Source organism: Procambarus clarkii, chromosome 38, assembly GCF_040958095.1.
Source record: "Procambarus clarkii isolate CNS0578487 chromosome 38, FALCON_Pclarkii_2.0, whole genome shotgun sequence".
Lineage (NCBI taxonomy): Eukaryota > Metazoa > Arthropoda > Malacostraca > Decapoda > Cambaridae > Procambarus > Procambarus clarkii.
The window spans coordinates 17,328,566-17,348,888 of NC_091187.1; the positions used below are offsets into that span (position 1 = coordinate 17,328,566).

The following is a 20,323-nucleotide window of genomic DNA, read 5'->3' on the forward strand; positions in this document are numbered from 1 at the left end:
TAAATGGGTGAACATGAATCAACATGAATACAGAATATTAATGAAGAGGCCTGAAGAAGGAAGGAGAACCAGAAAGATCGACACATACAGAGATAAATAGACAAACAGACTGACAGCTCGAGAGATTACAACAAAATTGCGAAAACATTCATCTAAGCTTGGACGTGAACCATATCCTGTAACAATCATCTGCTGACAGGTCCTATCAGCATGGTCCTTTAAGGCGCCTCTCAGTCAGCACACTTCAGTAACATCCCTTCTACTGTAGGGGGAGGAAGCTGGCATCCCTGACTTGTGCACCAAGGCTATACGGCTAGAATTCGAAGATATTGCTATAGTCTCCGTAGATACAGTATCAACACTTTTTTCAACACAGCGGCAGAGTGAGTGGACATAGTATTTTATTGCGAGGAGCAAAGCGGAACTGTGAACTGCTTCAGTTGGCCTAACTACTACTGTTTAGGTGGTGGTGGCGTGACCACTACGGTTCAGCAAGTGGTCGCATAATCAAGATTGCTAGCTGACACCGGGTGCGGCTGCTGGACACTGACTATATAAGCTATGAACTGAATTTAAAATCACAAAGTACCACTGTGATGGCACAAAGTGAACTTGATATTAGTAATTTTTACACAACAATAAACTGCTAACTTAAATGTTTGAAGCAACATCTTCGGGTTAAAGGAAATAGAGTAAAAATATCTAAAAGAAACGATATCAAAGTAATCAAATTCACTAAAGGACTTTTGTTAAAGGTTGAAATAAACGTAAATATATGGTCTGGAAGTCATGCATTGAGGCATGTTAAATATGTCTCTATAGGTTTGTCTCAAGCGTATATCTATTTTCTAATTTGGTGCTTTATTCTCATTTGTTAGGAAGTATAAGCGGTTTTTGCATGCATAACATGTGATGTCTTGAGAGAGGGTTTTGATGGACAACCAACTTACATGACAAGATTTTAAAGCATAAAATAATGTTTCATTATCAAAACTCTGTAGATCGGAAACGGCACTAGAAAACCAAATGAATGACCAGAACAGATAATTGTGTCTGTTCGAAGCCCATTAACAGTGTGAGAAGTTCGGTTGACGTAGATAGTGACGGTGGGCCAAGGAGTTGGCACAGTGGTGGGTCACATGTATCAATTATTACATGAGGGTATTTGGAATAGGACCCACGATTGTCCGACTCTTAGGCTTGGCCCCGTGACTGTGCTCAACCGGGGATTTACTTTTTCCTTCGTAAATTTAATTTGCTTGTCGAGTAAAATTTTAAAATGGATCTTAACTCCCTGATGCTGATAGTGTGTGACCTACTGAACAACAACAGTTGACCATCTTGAGGTTATCTTGAGATGATTTGGGGGCTTTAGTGTCCCCGCGGCCCGGTCCTCGACCAGACCTCCACCCCCAGGAAGCAGCCCGTGACAGCTGACTAACTCCCAGGTACCTATTTACTGCTAGGTAACAGGGGCATTCAGGGTGAAAGAAACTTTGCCCATTTGTTTCTGCCTCGTGCGGGAATCGAACCCGCGCCACAGAATTACGAGTCCTGCGCGCTATCCACCAGGCTACGAGGCCCCCATAAACGATGTTTACTCCGGGTTTCGGGCCCCCGGCAGGGAAGGTTCTGGTCCTTAATTATTTGCTCCTATTCAGCCACTAGTAATCTGGGACCCGACTGTTAAACGATTTCGGATCATTTTTCATTAAAAACTAATAGTGTGACGCCATAAAGTGAGCACTTAAGCATGTTAGCAAAAATAAAAAGTCACCTGCTTCTAAATCCCTTACTGCAAACAAATACTTTATTTTATGATTTGTAGATTAACAGGTCCTTGGATTACGACTATGTAAATACAGGGTCTTGTTTTCTTTTTTCTTCCTGTAGGTACTGATGGCTTCCAGACCCACCTGCAGGTGGCTCAGGTCAGGTCTCCTGGGATTCGTGTTGTTTATGATATGGCGCCTTCAGTCGGTAGGTGAAGATGATTGGAAGCCGAACACTGCAATACGCGATCTGGACGATGATGTCAGCTGGGGAGGCATCAGCACCAGCGGCCACAGTACCAGTGACTCCAAGGATGATGTCAGCTTTGCAGAAGGAATAAACAGCGACTATTCTGCGAAAGATTCCGTTGATGGACTTCTAACAGAAGAGACCACCCAACACTTAAGTGTTGACAGCCAGCCGACGAGTTCTGTCGAAAGGGATCCATTGGGTGTCGGTGGTTATAGTGATTACAATTTACAGTTATGTGAACATCCTCCGTCGGTGTTCTCACTCTCGTACAATGGCAGCTCAGACGCTGTTTGCGCTGGAGATAAACTTCCTACGTTTAAATTTAACTCGACTTTCTCTCTCTGTAATAATTTGTCCTCAATAACATTTGGCCACGATAATGTGCATAAGGTAATACTAAATACCAGGGAAAAAAATGAACAGTTTGTAATATTATATGACGATGATTACATCAATCTCTGCTTACCTTTGTTCTTGAGGTTTAATGTGTGCTTTAACCAGACATTTTTTACTATGTGCTACGAGGTATCGGGCCAGGAGAGTGAACGAGTTACCGCCTATGTATTCTTCCATTCCAAGCAATGCCCACTCTCGGCCTCCATGCATTATGATCATTGGCTAATAATTATGCATCGTCATGTCAAGGGCGACGTAGAGTGTATAAGAAAAATTTGTCATGGTGAACATAGATTTGAAGACAATGAAGTAGCCGGTATTCGGTTTCGAATAACAAACTTTGATAAAGATGTTAATGGTAGTTCCTGCTTTACTTATAATGATACTTTATTTTTTCGTGTAGGGAATGAAACAAAATTTATATATTTTAACTTATATTGGCCTTGCTGCTACCCAGGTTATACTGTTGCGTGGAACGGCAACCCTGAAGAACACGGGTTGAATGGTGAGTGGAGCTACTTGCCGCTGTCGTGTCAGGCAGGCGAGGTGGTGCTGATGGTGGTGGTGGCGTGTGTGGGGGTGAGCGGTGTGGTTGGGAACCTGGTGGTGGTGGTAGTGATGGTGAACGGACCACACCGGGGTCAGGAGTCCAGTATGCTCCGCACCTCCCTCGCCTTCGCCGACTTATTCCTCGCCGCCTTCGTCGTTGTCCCTTCACTATATCACCACTTGAAACCATTCCTAACACATCCAGGTATTTTTGTGGATCTAGACTCAAACAGCAGTGATAGTGGACAGGTTGTTGAATTATATTCTTTACGTGACATTAACAAGAGCACCCCACTTTTTCAAGCATTCTTGTTTTGCCAGTGCTCCATTGTGTCGTTGCTGACGGTCTTCCTGCTGAGCATCGAGAGGCTGGTGCTGACCAACAGGGCCCTCAGGTACCACCATTACTTCACAGTGACCCGGGTGAAGGCGGCCATATGCTTAACCTGGATCATCGGCCTCCTCGACTCCCTCATCTTCATGTACCACGAAGACGGCCACTTCGCCGCATACTGGTCCACCTTCAACAAACTTCCGCTCCCTTGGGCATTTGCCTATCCAGATAATATTTTATACAAGACGGTTTATTACAGTCAACTGTTGCTACTGGGGGCCGTCGGAATCTGTACTTTTTTATTTTCGTCTCTGGCCATCTGGAACTTCCTGAAGGAACAAGCGAGAACGGCTTCCGAATGGAAGGGAATGAACATGTTTATTTATGGGCCGATGGCTGAGGAAAACCGTCGCAGCTTGATAACACAAGTTCTCATCACCGTATGTCATCTTATTTCCAACATCCCTTTACTCGTTGATGTGTTCATCATATATCTGTCGATAGAATTTTCCTTCAAGCCTGTACTTCGTTCTTACATCTGCTGGTGGCTCTTCCTGAGTGGGATAGCCTGGAACCCCTGGATCTACAACTCACGCGGTCAACAGTTCAAGAAAGACGCAACTCTGGTGTTCAACAAACTGCTGCCGGATGCACTGAGGAGAAGACTTCGGCCTCGGGAAGTTCCTTCTCAAGACGCTGGAGGAACAGGTGATGCTCGTACTCGTGTCAGACGCAGGAAGATGCTGTTAACTCTGGGACTGGAAACACGAGACTAACATCTGACATTGTTCCTTTCACTGATGTAATATTTGGCCAAAATGTAAGTGTTACATCCCATTTAATTTCCATAAATAAAGAGCTGCATATATCTTGTAATCACATACTTGTGTTCCTGGGGACAGGGCGTAAGGTCTTGGATTCCAACCTTTAATTGTCTGGTGCAAATTTTCATATTTATAATCACATTGAACACTTTTTTTTATCTTTATTTAAGAAAATACAATATAAATTACATATACATAAGTTTTACAAGGCAATTATACATTACAATTCTTAGTGAACAAGTGTTTCAGTAGTACAGAACAAGATCTTAAAAAAAAAAACCTGAATGTTATACTTATTTACCTATAAACGATTTACAAAAATTGGAGAAAAAATTTACATTAAAATACAAGGGAAATTATTACATTTATATATATTTTATATAATTCTCAGTAAACAAATTTTCCATATCATCAGCGAGCATGAGCCTTAAACCCCAAATGTTATACCTGATCCTGCCTCGCAAGAATTTCAATATTTTTCTACTGAGTAACCTTCCTGCCTGCCTATCCACAAACAAAAAATATATTCAGAAAGTAACATAATTATTGTATTCCTAATTTTCTTGCATTTTATGTCAATATGAAACATTAAAAACCTCATTAACTCCACTCTAATACTTGGTCCACATAAAGCTTTAAGAGTGTCTCTAATCCAGTTTACAAGAACAACTTTCTGCTTACAGATATAAAATATATGCAGCTTCACCAAAGGATTTTAAAACCTACCTAACCCTATCACACTTAACCTACCCTAACACAGACTAACATAACCTAACTTCACCAACCTCAAAAAGCCTAACCAAAGTCTAAGTTTTACCTAACGATACTTACAGTTTTAAGAATCAGAGAAAGAACTTTGTAGTAGTCAGGTGGACGATTGGATCATACAACTACTAAAGTTCATTTCTCGTTGTTGTTGTTTTACATTCAGCTTTTCGGGACAAAAAGTTCCAAGTAGCACGGGCTATGGTGAGCCCGTAGTGGACTTACCTGGCACAGGAGCGGGGCAAGTAGCACGGGCTATGGTGAGCCCGTAGTGGACTTACCTGGCACAGGAGCGGGGCTGTAACTGGGGACATTTTTCGTATTTAATGGTCTTTGTATATAACATTTTACCACACATTATCACCTCACGTCAAACCACCATACACTATACCCCCACACCTTATAACTAGACATCATATATTATCACAATCAGGCACGATTCACCATACACCACATCACCACACGCCATGCGTCACTCCACGTCACCACACACCATATATTCGTTATCCACATCACACTAAACAATACACCACAGCCACCATATCCAGAAAATAAACACGAATAAAATAGGCGACCTACATCTTATTTTTGTCCCATCTCAATTTCAATGTGAGCCGCTCTTTCTCTGCTCTACCTACCAATTCCCAGTCTTCATCTACTGCTCCTCCCCTTCTCATCCTCCGCTCTCTTTCCTCTTCACCTACTCTCCATATAAAACAAATCTAAAATAAACACAATAACAAACTAAGTAATTATTAAAGTTGGACCGAAAATCATATCCTGTCGTTGTGGTCTGTTATCTGGCCTTATCGTGGTGGCATTAGTAGCTGTCTCCCTGGCTGTCACCAGTGCCAACTACTCTTCATAACACGAAGGCTTGTGAGTGACACAGAGATAAGTGCCAAACCATGATTGATGCCAAACATCATCTTTTCCTGTTCATAGTGTAACATAGTGAATGATACATGAGAGGCGGCCAAGTGAGCGATAACCAGAATAACGTATGTCGTCTTGTGACATTATCAAGAACCTGTGTTACATACCATAGTCACGAGACGTTACGACTGTCTTGTGACAGTCGTAATATAGAGGTCCATTGTGATGAAGGACAGGGACAAGTAGCCGTCTGACAGCCGTAACGAAGTGTTCAGTGTAGTGCAGGAGAGGGACAAGTTGTCCCCCTGAAATTCGTACAGAACACAAAGCGATTCACATTACAAAACACGAATTTAAGGACAAAATAGTTACCACATTCATAAAGACATTTGTACAAAATTGTTCGAGCTATACTACTCGATATGTAGGAGAAAACTTCACTAAATCCCAGCCCGTCCTCATCAACAAAGGAAAAATATTCGTTAATCCAGCCGCCAAATCCCTCTGTATATGAATGAAAAACTATTTACACACGATTTACCACTTATGTCGTGGGAACATTCTCGAACAATGCCTCGCGGATGAAAGCTGTTCGAATCGCAACTCAGTAAATATTTCACCCACGTATTTCAAATGCAAATAATCGCCTACAGAACTTAAACACCTAATCTAACCTAATCTAATCTACGCCTAACTGTATATAGTACTTCAATGTAAATTAATAATAACTTATAAATATGATAATAAGCCTTTTTTTTAATACACAATATTTTGTAATTTATAAATGTGTATTTTCTTGATCCGTTGATATGCTCCAAAGGACTGCAATGCTGTTGAACAATAATAATAATGGGTTGTAATGTTTCGAAGCTCGTAAACATTTGAATAAATGTATACAACGCCCCTATGATTAATGAAAGATGTACAGGCTTCACAAATAGTTAAGTAATTGAACAATGAATCCTCACCCTGTTAAGTGGTGTACTATCCCTATGGTTCTGAGTCTCCACCGGTAAATGTTTCAGTAGGTGCCTAGCTGGTTGCCCGGATAGCTTTGAGTCGTGAACCCGTCGTCGTAATAGCACGTCGCATTTTGACGTATACTCTACCTAAGGCCAAAAGTCGTCTTACTAGAAAATGGAAGCGACTCGCGAAATTGACATACTATCTCGTTTTCTGTTTTTGGTCCTCTGCTAAGTTAGAATATGGGCACTTTAGCACCACAATTTCTTAAAGTTGGGAAACTTTAGGAGGACGGGTTTGAGTCATACCGTCGTGTCTAGGGTATTTCAACAAGGTAGTTGCTATTCGTTTTTGATTTCGAATGAGTTATAATTCCCTACCACATTGTGTCTCTTGTTTTTTGGACAGAAGAAGAAGTTTGTACGTATAGGGAGTAGAAAAGGCAGTGTTGGGACACCATGTTTAGCATTGTTAACTATTTCATCTAGTTTAGATACTTGTGTTGTGAGAATTTATCATCAACAATAACTCATTGTTCTTGAATAAGAGATGAGAGGGGGACAAAAAGGGTGACAAAAGGTGGTGAAGGAGTGAGAAAAGATATCTTTCTCTTGTCTCTTATCTCTTTGTTCCTCAGCTTTGAGGCCTATTTATTTTCGTAGACAAATGGATAATTCCATTATTTTTAGTGAACGCTGACTTATGGAAAAGTTTGGTACATTTTAAAATTTAAATTTAAATATGATATTTATTTCTGAAATTTAGAAAAAAATATTTAAAAATCTATAACGTTAATCAGTAAGATTTAGGTTGAATTCACGACCATTTATTTTTCTGAAATCATAATTTTCAGGACAAGGATTAAATAATTTGAGTTTCTGTCAAAACCTATGTAAAGTTAATAATATTTTTAAGCTGAATTAATCAGGCTTATAACATCTGCTCTCATTAAAAGCTATTTATGTTAAGACAATTTTGTATAATTTTTCACAAATGTAATGCTATAAAAAATTAACATTTTCACTCCGTGTTGAAATTTGTACATCAAACAAAGCGATTTACTTTACTAAACAAAATCTTGAAAATATTACTAATAATCACATTTTCAAGAACATTGAACAGAACTGTTCGACTTGTACTTCTCGATACGGAAATTTAGCGAAATTTGAAGCTTTGCTGAAGATGTTTGAACTCATGGCACTCTCGTACTGAACTTTTTTGTCTTCTTTCACTCTACGGCATCACGAAGCTTACTGACCAACCAGTAAATATATAGTTTGGTCTTGCCTCTCAGTGGATGTACCTCTTGCCTGTCTAGCAATCGTGTCTGTAGCATGTTAGAATTGATTAATATTTTTAGATTTTATCTTCGACTGAGTTGCTCCGAGTCAACGATTCCACTGTTGTGATTTTAGTTTTATTTCGTGGTAAAAGGTAATTATTAAGGCTGCTTATTCAATTATATTCATTGTATAATTTTGTACCATATATTTATTAATTATAACTAAATGTAAATAAACTGAATTTATATTTTAGCTCAATTACTGAGGAATTTGTTCTGTGATGATGAGGGAAGTACTTCTCAGAAACATCAGACGACAGTTCTGAAGACAGGATGTTTTTTATTATCTTAATTAGATAAGATTAAGATTTACGAGAGAAACAAAAATTGTCTGTTGCTATCTTCGTTCCTCTGTGTCTGTGTGTGTCTGTGTGTCTGTGTGTCTGTATGTCTGTGTGTCTATGTGTCTGTCTGTCTGTCGTGCTCTCACTCATTTTCTCAAATGAGACTCTCCCCTCACTGGTCTACCATTCTCTAAGCCTAGACGCATTCGTGACGCAGTAATCCCTTATTTAATGACAAGGTCGAGCGAGTGCTTTTCATGACGTCATATGATGCAATTCTCTCTCATCCTTTCTCCTTTCCGTCCTCCCTACCTACCATACTTCTTCCAACCCATTAACTCTCCCTCTCATCCTCCCTTCCTCCAACTTCAGTCTCTCAATCTCCCTCCCTTCCATTCTTCCTCGTGTTCAGTCTCCCTTTCTTTCTCCCAGTGGTCAAAACATGCTCGAGTAACATTGAATTAAACTTGAACCAACATTATTGTCGTTGAAGCGACGTTGAATCAACATTATTGCCGTTGAATCAACATAAATACTAAATATTAATGAAGAGGCCTGAAGAACGAATGAAAGCCAGAAAAATTGACACAAGCAGAGAGATAAGTAGACTGATAGCTTGAGAGATTAAAACAAAATTGCGAAAATATTCGTCCTAGCTTGAACGTGAACCATATCCTGTAAGCCAGCCAGCTCACTTCAGTACCAACCCATCTACTGTAGAGAGAGGAAGCTGGCATCTCTGTCTTGTGCACCAAGGCTATACGACTAGAATTCGAAGATATTGCTATAGTCTCGGTAGATACAGTATCAACACTTGTTCAATACAGCGGCAGAGTGAGTGAACATAATATTTTATTGTGAGGAGCAAAACGGAACTGTGAACTGCCTTTGGTGTTCCAGCACCACCACTAACTACTACAGTTTAGTTGGTGGTAGCGTGACCACTACTGTTCAGCAAGCGGTTGCATGACAAAGATTGTTTGCTAACACCAAGTGCGGCTGCTGGAGACTGGCTATATAAGCTCTGAACTAAATTACAATTCATAAAAGACCACTGTAATGGCATAAAGTGAACTTGATATCTGTAATTTTTACACCAACAGTAAATTGACAACCTAAATGTTTGAAACAACGCCTTCGGGTTAAAAGCTAGAGAACAAACACTTCTAAAAGGAACGATATCAAAGTAATTAGATTCACTGAAGGACTTTTATCAAGGGTGAAATAAACGTAAATATATGGTCTGGAGGTCTGCACCGAGGTATGTTAAATTTGTCTCTATAGGCTTTCATCTACTCTCTAATTTGGTTCTTTATTCGAGTTTGTTAGATAGTATAACCGGTTTTTGCATACATAACATGTGATGTCTTGAGAGAGGGTTTTGATGGACAACCAGTTTACATGAGAGGACTTTAAAGCATAAAATAGTGTTTCATTATCAAAACTCTGGAGATCGGAAATTGCATTTGAAGACCAAATGAATGACCAGACACAGATAATGGTGCACGAAGCGCATCAACAGTGTGAGCAGCTCCGTGGACGTAGGTAGTGATGGTGGACCCAGGAGATGGCCCAGTAGTGGGTCACATGTATCAAATACTATACATGGGGTATTTGGAACTTGGAATATGACCTGCAATCCTTCTTAAAGTGAGACATGGTTGGGGTCGACCCTGACCACTCTATGACGCTCTGCATGCAATCACAAATCACCATGCAAATTTTGTAAAGCTAGCCCCAAACATCTAGCATTTAACCAAAGACTCTCGAACAAACAGATATTCTCTTTTATAGATATGAAAAGGCATGAGATGAACTGTTCTCGTTGGAGTTTGGTTTATAACCAGTCGCTTAGAGGACATTCATTGCCATCACTAAGGCCACGTCCAGGACCATTGTTCTTAAAAGTTGATGACGCACTATTTTGGGTGTTGAGAGGTCGACATTAACCTAACATTTGCACTTTTGTCTTCAAAAAAACTTCATGAATAATTTTTTAGATAATACTAATATAGCCTCCATTTTCTCCTACGGCATACTTACGGCATCTCGGGCTAAAGCTCCGTTAAATATTTCTTTCTTGGTATAATCAGTATCTTCATATATCAATCGCTGTTAGTGTTATGTCTAGTTTAGTTACAGGCTTTTAATCTATCTTGAAGCAGGAGCTTTGACTCACAATGTTTCTTCTTGAAAAACCTCAAAAAGCACGAGCTGAGTAATCAACCAGTGAGAGAATAGGCTTCATGTAAACACTTTTTATTTTGATTTGTCCGGATCTTGGGCTTGACCCTGCGATTGTGCTCAACCGGGGTTTAACTTTTTCCCTCGAATATTAAATTTGCTTGTTGAGTAAAATTCTAAAATAAATCTACACTCCCTGATGGTGATATTGTATAACCCACCTAACAACAACAATGGACCATAAACGGGCTCTGGGCAGGGAAGATTCCTGTCCTTAATTGTTTGCTCCTATTCAGTGAAAAGAAGTAATCTTAGACTCCACTGTTAAACGATTTCGGATTAGTTTCATTGAAAACTAGTAGAGTAATGCCATAAAGTGAGGAATTAAGCCTTGTAGCAAAAATCAAGTCACCTGCTTCTATATCCCCTTTTGCAAACAAATACTTTATTTAGGGTTTTGTAGATTAACAGGTCCTTCGATAACGACTATGTAAATGCAGGGTCTTGTTTCCTTTTCTTCCTGTAGGTACTGATGGCTTCCAGACCCACCTGCAGGTGGCTCAGGTCAGGTCTCCTGGGATTCGTGTTGTTTATGATATGGCGCCTTCAGTCGGTAGGTGAAGATGATTGGAAGCCGAACACTGCAATACGCGATCTGGACGATGATGTCAGCTGGGGAGGCATCAGCACCAGCGGCCACAGTACCAGTGACTCCATGGATGATGTCAGCTTTGCAGAAGGAATAAACAGAGACTATTCTCCTAACAAATACGTTAATGGACTTCTAACAGAAGAGACCACTCAACACTCAAGTGTTGACAGCCGGCCGACGAGTTCTGTCGAATGGGATCCATTGGGTGTCAGTGATTATAGTGATTACAACTTACAGTTATGTGAACATCCTCCGTCGGTGTTCTCACTCTCGTACAATGGCAGCTCAGACGCTGTTTGCGCTGGAGATAAACTTCCTACGTTCAAATTTAACTCAACTTTCTCTCTCTGTAATAATTTGTCCTCAATAACATTTGGCCACGATAATGTGCATAAGGTAATACTAAATACCAAGGAAAAAGGTGAACAGTTTGTAATATTATATGACGATGATTACATCAATCTCTGCTTACCTTTGTTCTTGAGGTTTAATGTGTGCTTTAACCAGACATTTTTTACTATGTGCTACGAGGTTTCGGGCCTGGGCTGGGAACGACTTACCGCCTATGTATTCTTCCATTCCAAGCAATGCCCACTCTCGGCCTCCATGCATTATGACCATTGGAAAATAATTATGCATCGTTATGTCGATGGCGACGTAGAGTGTATAAGAAAAATTTGTCATGGTGACCATAGATTTGAAGACGGTGAAGTAGCAGGTATTCGATTCCGAATAACAAACTTTAATTTGCATATTAATGGTAGTTACTGTTTTACTTATAATGATACTTTATTCTTTCGTGAAGGGAATGAAACAAAATTGTTATCTTTTAACTTATATTGGCCTTGCTGCTACCCTGGTTATACTGTTGCGTGGAACGGCATCCCGGAAGAACACGGCTTGAATGGTCGGTGGAGCTACCTGCCGCTGTCGTGTCAGGCAGGCGAGGTGGTGCTGATGGTGGTGGTGGCGTGTGTGGGGGTGAGCGGTGTGGTTGGGAACCTGGTGGTGGTGGTAGTGATGGTGAGCGGACCACACCGGGGTCAGGAGTCCAGTATGCTCCGCACCTCCCTCGCTTTGGCCGACTTATTCGTCGCCGCCTTCGTCGTTGTCCCTTCACTATATCACCACTTGAAACCATTCCTAGCATATCCAGTTATTGTTGTGGATCTAGACTCAAACAGCAGTTATAGTGGGCTGACGGTTAACTTATTTTTTTTTCCTGATAATACCGAGAGCACCCAACTTTTCCAGGCATTCTTGTTTTGCCAGTGCTCCATTGTGTCGTTGTTGACGGTCTTTCTGCTGAGCATCGAGAGGCTGGTGCTGACCAGCAGGGTCCTCAGGTACCACCATTACTTCACAGTGACGCGGGTGAAGGCGGCCATAGGCTTAACCTGGATCATCGGCCTCCTCGACTCCCTCATCTTCATGTACCACGAAGACGGCTACTTCGCCGCTCTCTGGTCCACCTTCAACAAACTTCCGCTCCCTTGGGCATTTGCCTATCCAGATAATATTTTATACAAGACGGTTTATTATAGCCAGCTTGTGCTACTGGGGGCCGTCGGAATCTGTACTTTTTTATTTTCGACTCTGGCCATCTGGAACTTCCTGAAGGAACAAGCGAGAACGGCTTCCGAATGGCGGGGGATGAATATGTTTATTTATGGGCCGATGGCTGAGGAAAACCGTCGCAGCTTGATGACGCAAGTGCTCATCACCGTATGTCATCTTATTTCCAGCGTCCCTTTACTCGTTGATGTGTTCATCATATATCTGTCGCTAGAACTTTCCTTCAAGTCTGTACTTCGTTCCTACATCTGCTGGTGGCTCTTCCTGTGTGGGACAGCCTGGAACCCCTGGATCTACAACTCACTTGGTCAACAGTTCAGGAAAGACGCAACTCTGGTGTTCAACAAACTGCTGCCGGATGCACTGAGGAGAAGACTTCGGCCTCGGGAAGTTCCTTCTCAGGACGCTGGAGGAACAGGTGATGCTCGTACTCGTGTCAGACGCAGGAAGATGCTGTTAACTCTGGGACTGGAAACACGAGACTAACATCTGACATTGTTCCTTCTACTGATGTAATATTTGGCCAAAATGTAAGTGTAACATCCCATTTAATTACCATAAATACAGAGCTGCATATATCTTGTAATCACATACTTGTGTTCCTGGGGACAGGGCGTAAGGTCTTGGATTCCATCCTTTAATTGTCTGGTGCAAATTTTCATATTTATAGACACATCGAACACAAGACGCTTCACCAAAGGATTTTAAAACCTACCTAACCATATCACACTTAACCCACCCTAACACAAACTGGCATAACTTAACTCAACCAATCTTAAATAAGTCTAACCAAAGTCTAAGTTTTACCTGACGATACTTACAGTTTTAAGAATCAGAGAAAGAACTTTGTAGAAGTCATGTGGACGATTAGACCATACAACTACTAAACTTCCTTTCTCGTATTTGTTGTTTTACATTCAGCTACTTGGAACAAAAAGTTCCAAGTAGCACGGGCTATGGTGAGCCCGTAGTGGACTTACCTGGCACAGGAGCGGGGCTGTAACTTTGGTCATTTCTCGTATGTATTGGTCTTTTTATATGAAATTTTACCACACAATATTACCTCACGTCAAACCACATTACACTATATACCCACACCTTATTATAAGGTACCAAATATCATCACAAACAAGCCCAATTCAGCATATCACCATACACCACATCACCACACGCCATGTGTCACTCCACATCACCACACACTATATAATCTTTATCCACATCAGATTAAACAATTCACTACACACACACCATATCCAGAAAAAAACGAATACAATAGGCGACTTGCATCTTATTTTTGTCCCATCTCTATTTCAATGTAGGCTGCTCTTTTTCTGCTTTTCCTACCAATTTCCAGGCTCTTGAAAAGGGCTCTTTCCTTTCTCCTCCCCTTCTCATCCTTCGCTCTCTTCCCTCTTTACCTACTCTCAATAATAAAACAGATCTAATATTTTGTCACAAAACAAACACAATAACAAACTAAGTAATTATTAAAGTTGAACCGAAAATCTTATCCTGTTGTTGTGGTCTGTTATCTGGCCTTATCGTGGTGGCATTAATAGCTGTCTTCCTGGCTCTCACCAGTGCCAGCTGCTCTTCATAACACGAAGACTTGTGAGTGACACAGAGATAAGTGCCAAACCATGATTGATGCCAAACATCATCATCTTTTCCTGTTCAAAGTGTAACATTCTGAATGATACACGAGAGGCTGTCACGTGAGCGATAACAAGAGTAACGTATGTCGTCTTGCAACATTATCAAGAATCTGTGTTTACATACCATAGTCATGAGACGTTACGACTGTCTTGTGACAGTCGTAACGTAGAAGTCCAGTGTGATGAGGAATGGGACAAGTAGCCTTCTGACAGATATAATGAATGTTAAGTGTGGTGCAGGAAAGGGACATGGTGTCCCCTGACAGTGGTAACGTAGAGATAAATGTAACGCACAGAATAAAGGGAGGAGAAGAGGGAGAGAAATGATTTGGGTTGAAAAGGAGAAAACATTGTTATGGGGAGAGTAATTGGGGTGACGAAAGACGGTGAAGGAATGTGAAATGGATAGTGATGGTAATGAGGAAAGATGGTGAAAGGTTGAGGAAAAGAGACGAAGAGGGTTATCAAAGTGAGTGAAGGGAGAAGGAGAGGGAGATGAAGAGATGAGGAAAGGGATTCTACCCATGTCTCTATATATTACAATGCATTTTATAATAATTATGAGACGCTTTGAATTGACATTTGACCTTCAAGTTTAAAACATATTTATTTATCATATACGTGTGGATGATTCTTATATTTGTAATGTATTCTGACATGTAGAAAAGTTTAAAATTATTTAAATTATTATTTACGTATGAAATTTACTATTGAAAAATAATAATAATAATAATAATAATAATAATAATAATAATAATAATAATAATAATAATAATAATAATAATAATACAATAATTTTTTTATTAATTACTTACATGTGAGGTCAATTTACATGTAAAATATATCGGAAGTCATCATTCTCTGGAATTGGTATAAATTAGTTGAATTTCTCCTTTAAATTATGTAAAATTAATATTCTAAACATTGATTAATATAGCTTATAGCATCTTCTTTCATTATGTTATTTCATAAGATAATTCAAATTTTGCATAATTTTTAAAATGCTAATGCTTATGCAAATTAATTTTTTACTTGCTGTTTAAACTCGTTTAAAGTTTAAACTGTTTAAACTAACAAAGAGATTCAAAATAGAAAACACAAATTTTAGGGCAAAATAGTTATCACACTCATAAGGATATTTGTTCAAAAATGTTCTAACTATACTGCTTTACACGTAGGAGAAAACTTCACTAAATCCCAGCCCGTCCTCATCAACAAACTCAAAATACTCCTTAATCCAACCGCCTAATTCCCCTGTATATGAATGAAGAACTGTTTACACACGATTGAATTAATGTATACAAAGCCCCTATGATTAATGAAAGATGTACAGGCTTCGTAAGTAGTTAAATAATTGATCAATGAATCCCCACCCTGTTAAGTGGTGTACTATCCTTTTGGTTCTGAGCCAAACGAGGATAGTACTGTAAATGTAAATGTTTCAGTAGGTGCCTAGCTGGTTGCTCGATAGCCTTGAGTCGTCAACCCGTCGTCCTAATAGCACGTCGCATTTTGACGTATACTCTACCTAAGGCCAAAAACTATCCTACTAGAAAATGGAAGCAGCTCGCGAAATTGACATGGTGTCCCGTTTTCTGTTTTGGGCCCTCTCGTAGGTTAGGATATGGGCACTTTATCACGCTTATTTTTTGACGTTGGGAAACCTTAGGAGGACGAGCTTGAGTCATATCGTCGTGTCAAGGGTATTTCTACATGGTAGTTGCTATTCGTTTTTGATTCCGAATGAGTTAAAATTCCCTACCACATTGTGTCACTTTTGTTTTTTGGACACAAGAAAGTATGGTGAGTAGAAAAGGCAGTGTTGGAACACTATGTTTAGCACTGCCAACTATTTCAACTAGTTTGGATACTTTACTTGTGTTGTGAGAATTTATCGGCAACAATAATTCTCATTGTTCCTGCCATTAAATTCGTTAATTGGTCAACATACATAACATGGCACGAGAATGAAAATATGAAATGTTTTTTGTGGCACTGTGGTTGATTCATATCCTGTGGTAGTGGACTGTTGCCACGGCTTATCACGGTAGCATCCTTAGCCTCCCTCCCGGCCCTCGCCAATGCAAAGTCATCTTCACTATAGGAAGGTGGCCGGTGTCACATCACTCTCAGCAGTGTGTGAAGGTGAGTGCAAGATAGGTGGTTAAGTTCTCGTAAGTGAAAGCCTAAATCTAGGTTAATAGCGACGGGAAATAGGTCGTGTTATAATGATGGAAAATAGGTCGTGTTATAATGATGGAAAATAGGTCGTGTTATAATGATGGAAAATAGGTCGTGTTATAATGATGGAAAATAGGTCGTGTTATAATGATGGAAAATAGGTCGTGTTATAATGATGGAAAATAGGTCGTGTTATAATGATGGAAAATAGGTCGTGTTATATCGATGCCTGTAGTGTGTAACCCAATAAGTCGTCTCCAGCGAGTGTTTCAGTACAAGTTAGAATAATGCTGGTGTAGAGAAGGTCGTCTGAGATTCTATACAAAGCAGAAACACATCAAAAGCGACTACTCTCTCCCACCCTCTCTTGGGAATGTGTCATTTCAAGTCAACAACGAGTAACAGAAAGGTTATGCACATCATTTAAATGCTCAATATTTGATGAATGTCGACTATCTGCAACATAGTTCTGGATAAATAACATGGTCAAAATATGAATAAATATATGGATATTTGCTTTCTGTTGAATGATTGTATTTTGATTTATGAGAAAAAAAGATCTAAACGTTATTGAACGAAATGAACTAAGTTTTTGTAGTTTTTATTTCTATTTTAGATGTTATTAAACTAGCAATTTTGTTTAAAAAATATAATTGTACCTTATGTCTCTGTAAAATTAGAATAATCTTTGTCCAAACTATTATTATTAGTGCTATATCTAAGTACTTATTACCCAGTGAATTTCTGTATTTTTTCAGTTACAAATCAAATATATCTAAATTTGTTCAATTTAGATACATTTGTTAATATTACTGACAAAGTTATTGACAATAACCCAACTATTGAAATATTATTTTTTAAATTCATGTATTTATTTTTGCGTTATTCTTTCACGAAATTACCTCGGTTACAAAAATATGAGTCCTTTATGGACTGGGGTCACTGAGCCATGCAAAGGGCCTGCTGTGTGGATGATAAAAGGCCGACCCAAAAAAGGCATCACATACATCAATAAAGGTCATGTTGATCAGCATACCTTTAAGAACAAGACCATTAAACGATGATTCTTTGTGTTTCTATGTTACTACAGGTACTGATGGCTTCAGGATCCAAGTGCAGGAGGCTCAGGTCTGGTGCCTTGGGACTCGCGTTGCTTTTGTTGTGGTGCCTCCAGTTGGTAGGTGAGGAAGATGCCTCGACGCTAGGCAGAGCACGACCTAACTTGAAGGAGACCCGGGATGATGTCAGCTGGGAAGGTACCAACACCAATGGCCACATTAGCACTAACACCCGTGAGTATGACAGTTGGGACGGTGCCAAAGCCAACGGCCACACCACTACAACTCAGTCTCCTCCAGAAATGTTCACACAAAACCGCAGCTTCAGCACCCAACCTTCTTACGACAAACTGGACTTTTCTAAGCTCGGTTATCATCTTACTGACAAGATGCTTTTGTGCGACCATCCTCCAGCCACGTTCTCACCGTCATTCCTTGGACACTCAGATGCTCATTGCGTTGGTAAACAAAGCTCTTTTGTATTTACCAACACTCTGGGTGTCTGCTTCTCTATGTACTCCATCATGTATAACACATCTGTTGTAGAGTACGATCAATATGAAGTGAGCATCGATAATCAAACATATGCATTATTTAATGACGATGATTTCATAAGCCTTTGCCTACCAATGTTCTTGAGATTTAATGAGTGTACAAATGAAACATTTTTCACACAATGTCAAGATTTAAATAAGAGTGTGGCATTCTTCCATTCCCAACAATGTCCTCGCTCGTTAGTCATGCATTATAACATGTGGTTCTTAGTTTTGTTTAATTATATTATGGGAATTACTGAGTGTATTAGTAATATTTGCAATGGATATTATACTTTAATTGATGGTCATGCTGATGAACTAAGTTTCCTAATGACTAATATCAATAAAGTTATAGATGGCGCATTCTGCGGCGATCCGGCAGACTTAACACAATTGTTGGAGTGGAATGAAGAATATTACATCACATATAACATTCACTGGCCTTGCTGCTACCCTGGTTATACTGTGGCATGGAACGGCAGTCCAGAGGAACACGGGGTGAATGGTGAGTGGAGCTACTTGCCGCTGGCGTGTCAGGCAGGCGAGGTGGTGCTGATGGTGGTGGTGGCGTGTGTGGGGGTGAGCGGTGTGGTTGGGAACCTGGTGGTGGTGGTAGTGATGGTGAACGGACCACACCGGGGGTCAGGAGTCCAGTATGCTCCGCACCTCCCTCGCCTTCGCCGACTTATTCGTCGCCGCCTTCGTCGTTGTCCCTTCACTATATCACCACCTGGAGCCATTCTTCACCAATGCTAACAACCATGTGTTTCGAGAGACCAACATCTTCCATCTGGAGAATGAGACTTTGCTTCTTACCGTACCTTGTATTGATGAGGGCTTCCGCCTTTTCCAGGCATTCTTGTTTTGCCAGTGCTCCATTGTGTCTTTGCTGACGGTCTTCCTGCTGAGCATCGAGAGGCTGGTGCTGACCAGCAGGGCCCTCAGGTACCACCATTACTTCACAGTGACGCGGGTGAAGGCAGCCATAGGCTTAACCTGGGTCATTGGCCTCTTCGACTCCCTTATCTTCATGTACAACAAAGACGGCCACTTCGCCGCGCATTGGTCCACCTTCAACAAACTTCCGATAAGTTTATCACTAGCACATCCGGAAAACGTTTTCTATGTAACGTTGTATTTCAGTACGCTGGCCTTACTGACAGTCGTCAGTTATTGTTCTTTTGTTTTCTCGTTGCTGGCGATCAGGACCTTCCTGAAGGAAGAGGCAAGAAAAGCTGCCGAATGGAAGGGTATAAACTTAAAAGCATATGGGCCAATGTATAAGGAAAGTCGTCGCTGTTTAGTGACGCAAGTGATGATTACAGTGTGTATCTTTACCACACAGGTGCCTTTACAAATTGACATGTTTTTCATCTTCTTGGACCTCCCTCCCAGTATCCAACGTTATCAGCTTCGTTCTTACATCTGCTGGTGGCTCTTTCTCTTCGGGACAGCCTTCAACCCCTGGATCTACAACGCTCGCAGCCACCAGTTCAGGAGTGACGTAAATATTATTGCCGGGTGCACTAACACGTCGTCCTCGAGAGCTTCACTCGCAGCACGGAGGGTGGAGAAGCAGGATCACACCGCGGCCAGACGCAGGAAGATGCTGTTGACTTTGGGACTGGAATCAATAGAATGAGAGCTGATATTTTCCTCTCCGTGCAATGTTTAGCTAAAATTATAATTGTTATGTCTCAAATAAAATAGAGTAAGATCTTTGTCACTTCTTCTAATTCAATCCACATGTTTACATCTCTACTCTGAAGGAAGATTTGCTTTCTCTCAGTTCACTCATCTGCGTTTCCTGTTTCCAATTGTGCTTTTTCATAGTCCTGTTAATTAATAAAGGTTTTGTTTACCTACTTTGTCTTTGCCTCTTAAAAATCCCCGTTTTCTCGTCTTTGCTCGTGGTATTAAGTTCATTTCTCTTTGGTTTTACTCGTATGTTAGCTTTCATTGCCGGAACCAGCTCTGTTGAAAATTTCTGTGCCTCATGTGTTTTTAACGTTTTTACTGTGAATTCTAAGTTGCTGCTATATATTACAGAACTGTTCTCACATAAACTGCTTAGAGTTTTGGAAATGATTCCTTATCTAGGTTCCTAACACCATTATCATATAT

General features: G+C 40.4%; 1 protein-coding gene and 1 pseudogene across 3 annotated transcripts; both read left to right on the plus strand.

Moving 5' to 3' along the window:
- The first annotated feature begins 257 nt into the window (after positions 1-257).
- Positions 258-15,069, plus strand: LOC123771895 (uncharacterized). 3 transcript variants are annotated; one of them, XM_045764666.2, is made up of 3 exons: positions 258-383; positions 1,894-4,124; positions 11,069-11,203. In XM_045764666.2, the coding sequence occupies exon 2, from the start codon at positions 1,900-1,902 to the stop codon at positions 4,078-4,080; it is 2,181 nt and encodes a 726-aa protein (XP_045620622.2). In that variant the 5' UTR covers positions 258-383; positions 1,894-1,899; the 3' UTR covers positions 4,081-4,124; positions 11,069-11,203. The 3 variants fall into 3 exon arrangements, with proteins under 3 accessions (XP_045620622.2, XP_045620621.2, XP_045620623.2); XM_045764665.2 differs by lacking the exon at positions 11,069-11,203 and having other exon boundaries at positions 1,894-4,539; XM_045764667.2 differs by lacking the exons at positions 258-383; positions 1,894-4,124 and adding an exon at positions 8,999-9,192 and having other exon boundaries at positions 11,069-15,069.
- Positions 15,070-15,268: 199 nt separating this feature from the next.
- The window catches only part of LOC138349467 (uncharacterized), a 5,378-nt pseudogene continuing 323 nt past the window's right edge, over positions 15,269-20,323 (plus strand).

Excerpts from the sequence above, each read along its gene's own strand:
- LOC123771895 (XM_045764666.2), top strand. The coding sequence starts at position 1,900 with ATGGCTTCCAGACCCACCTGCAGGTGGCTCAGGTCAGGTCTCCTGGGA.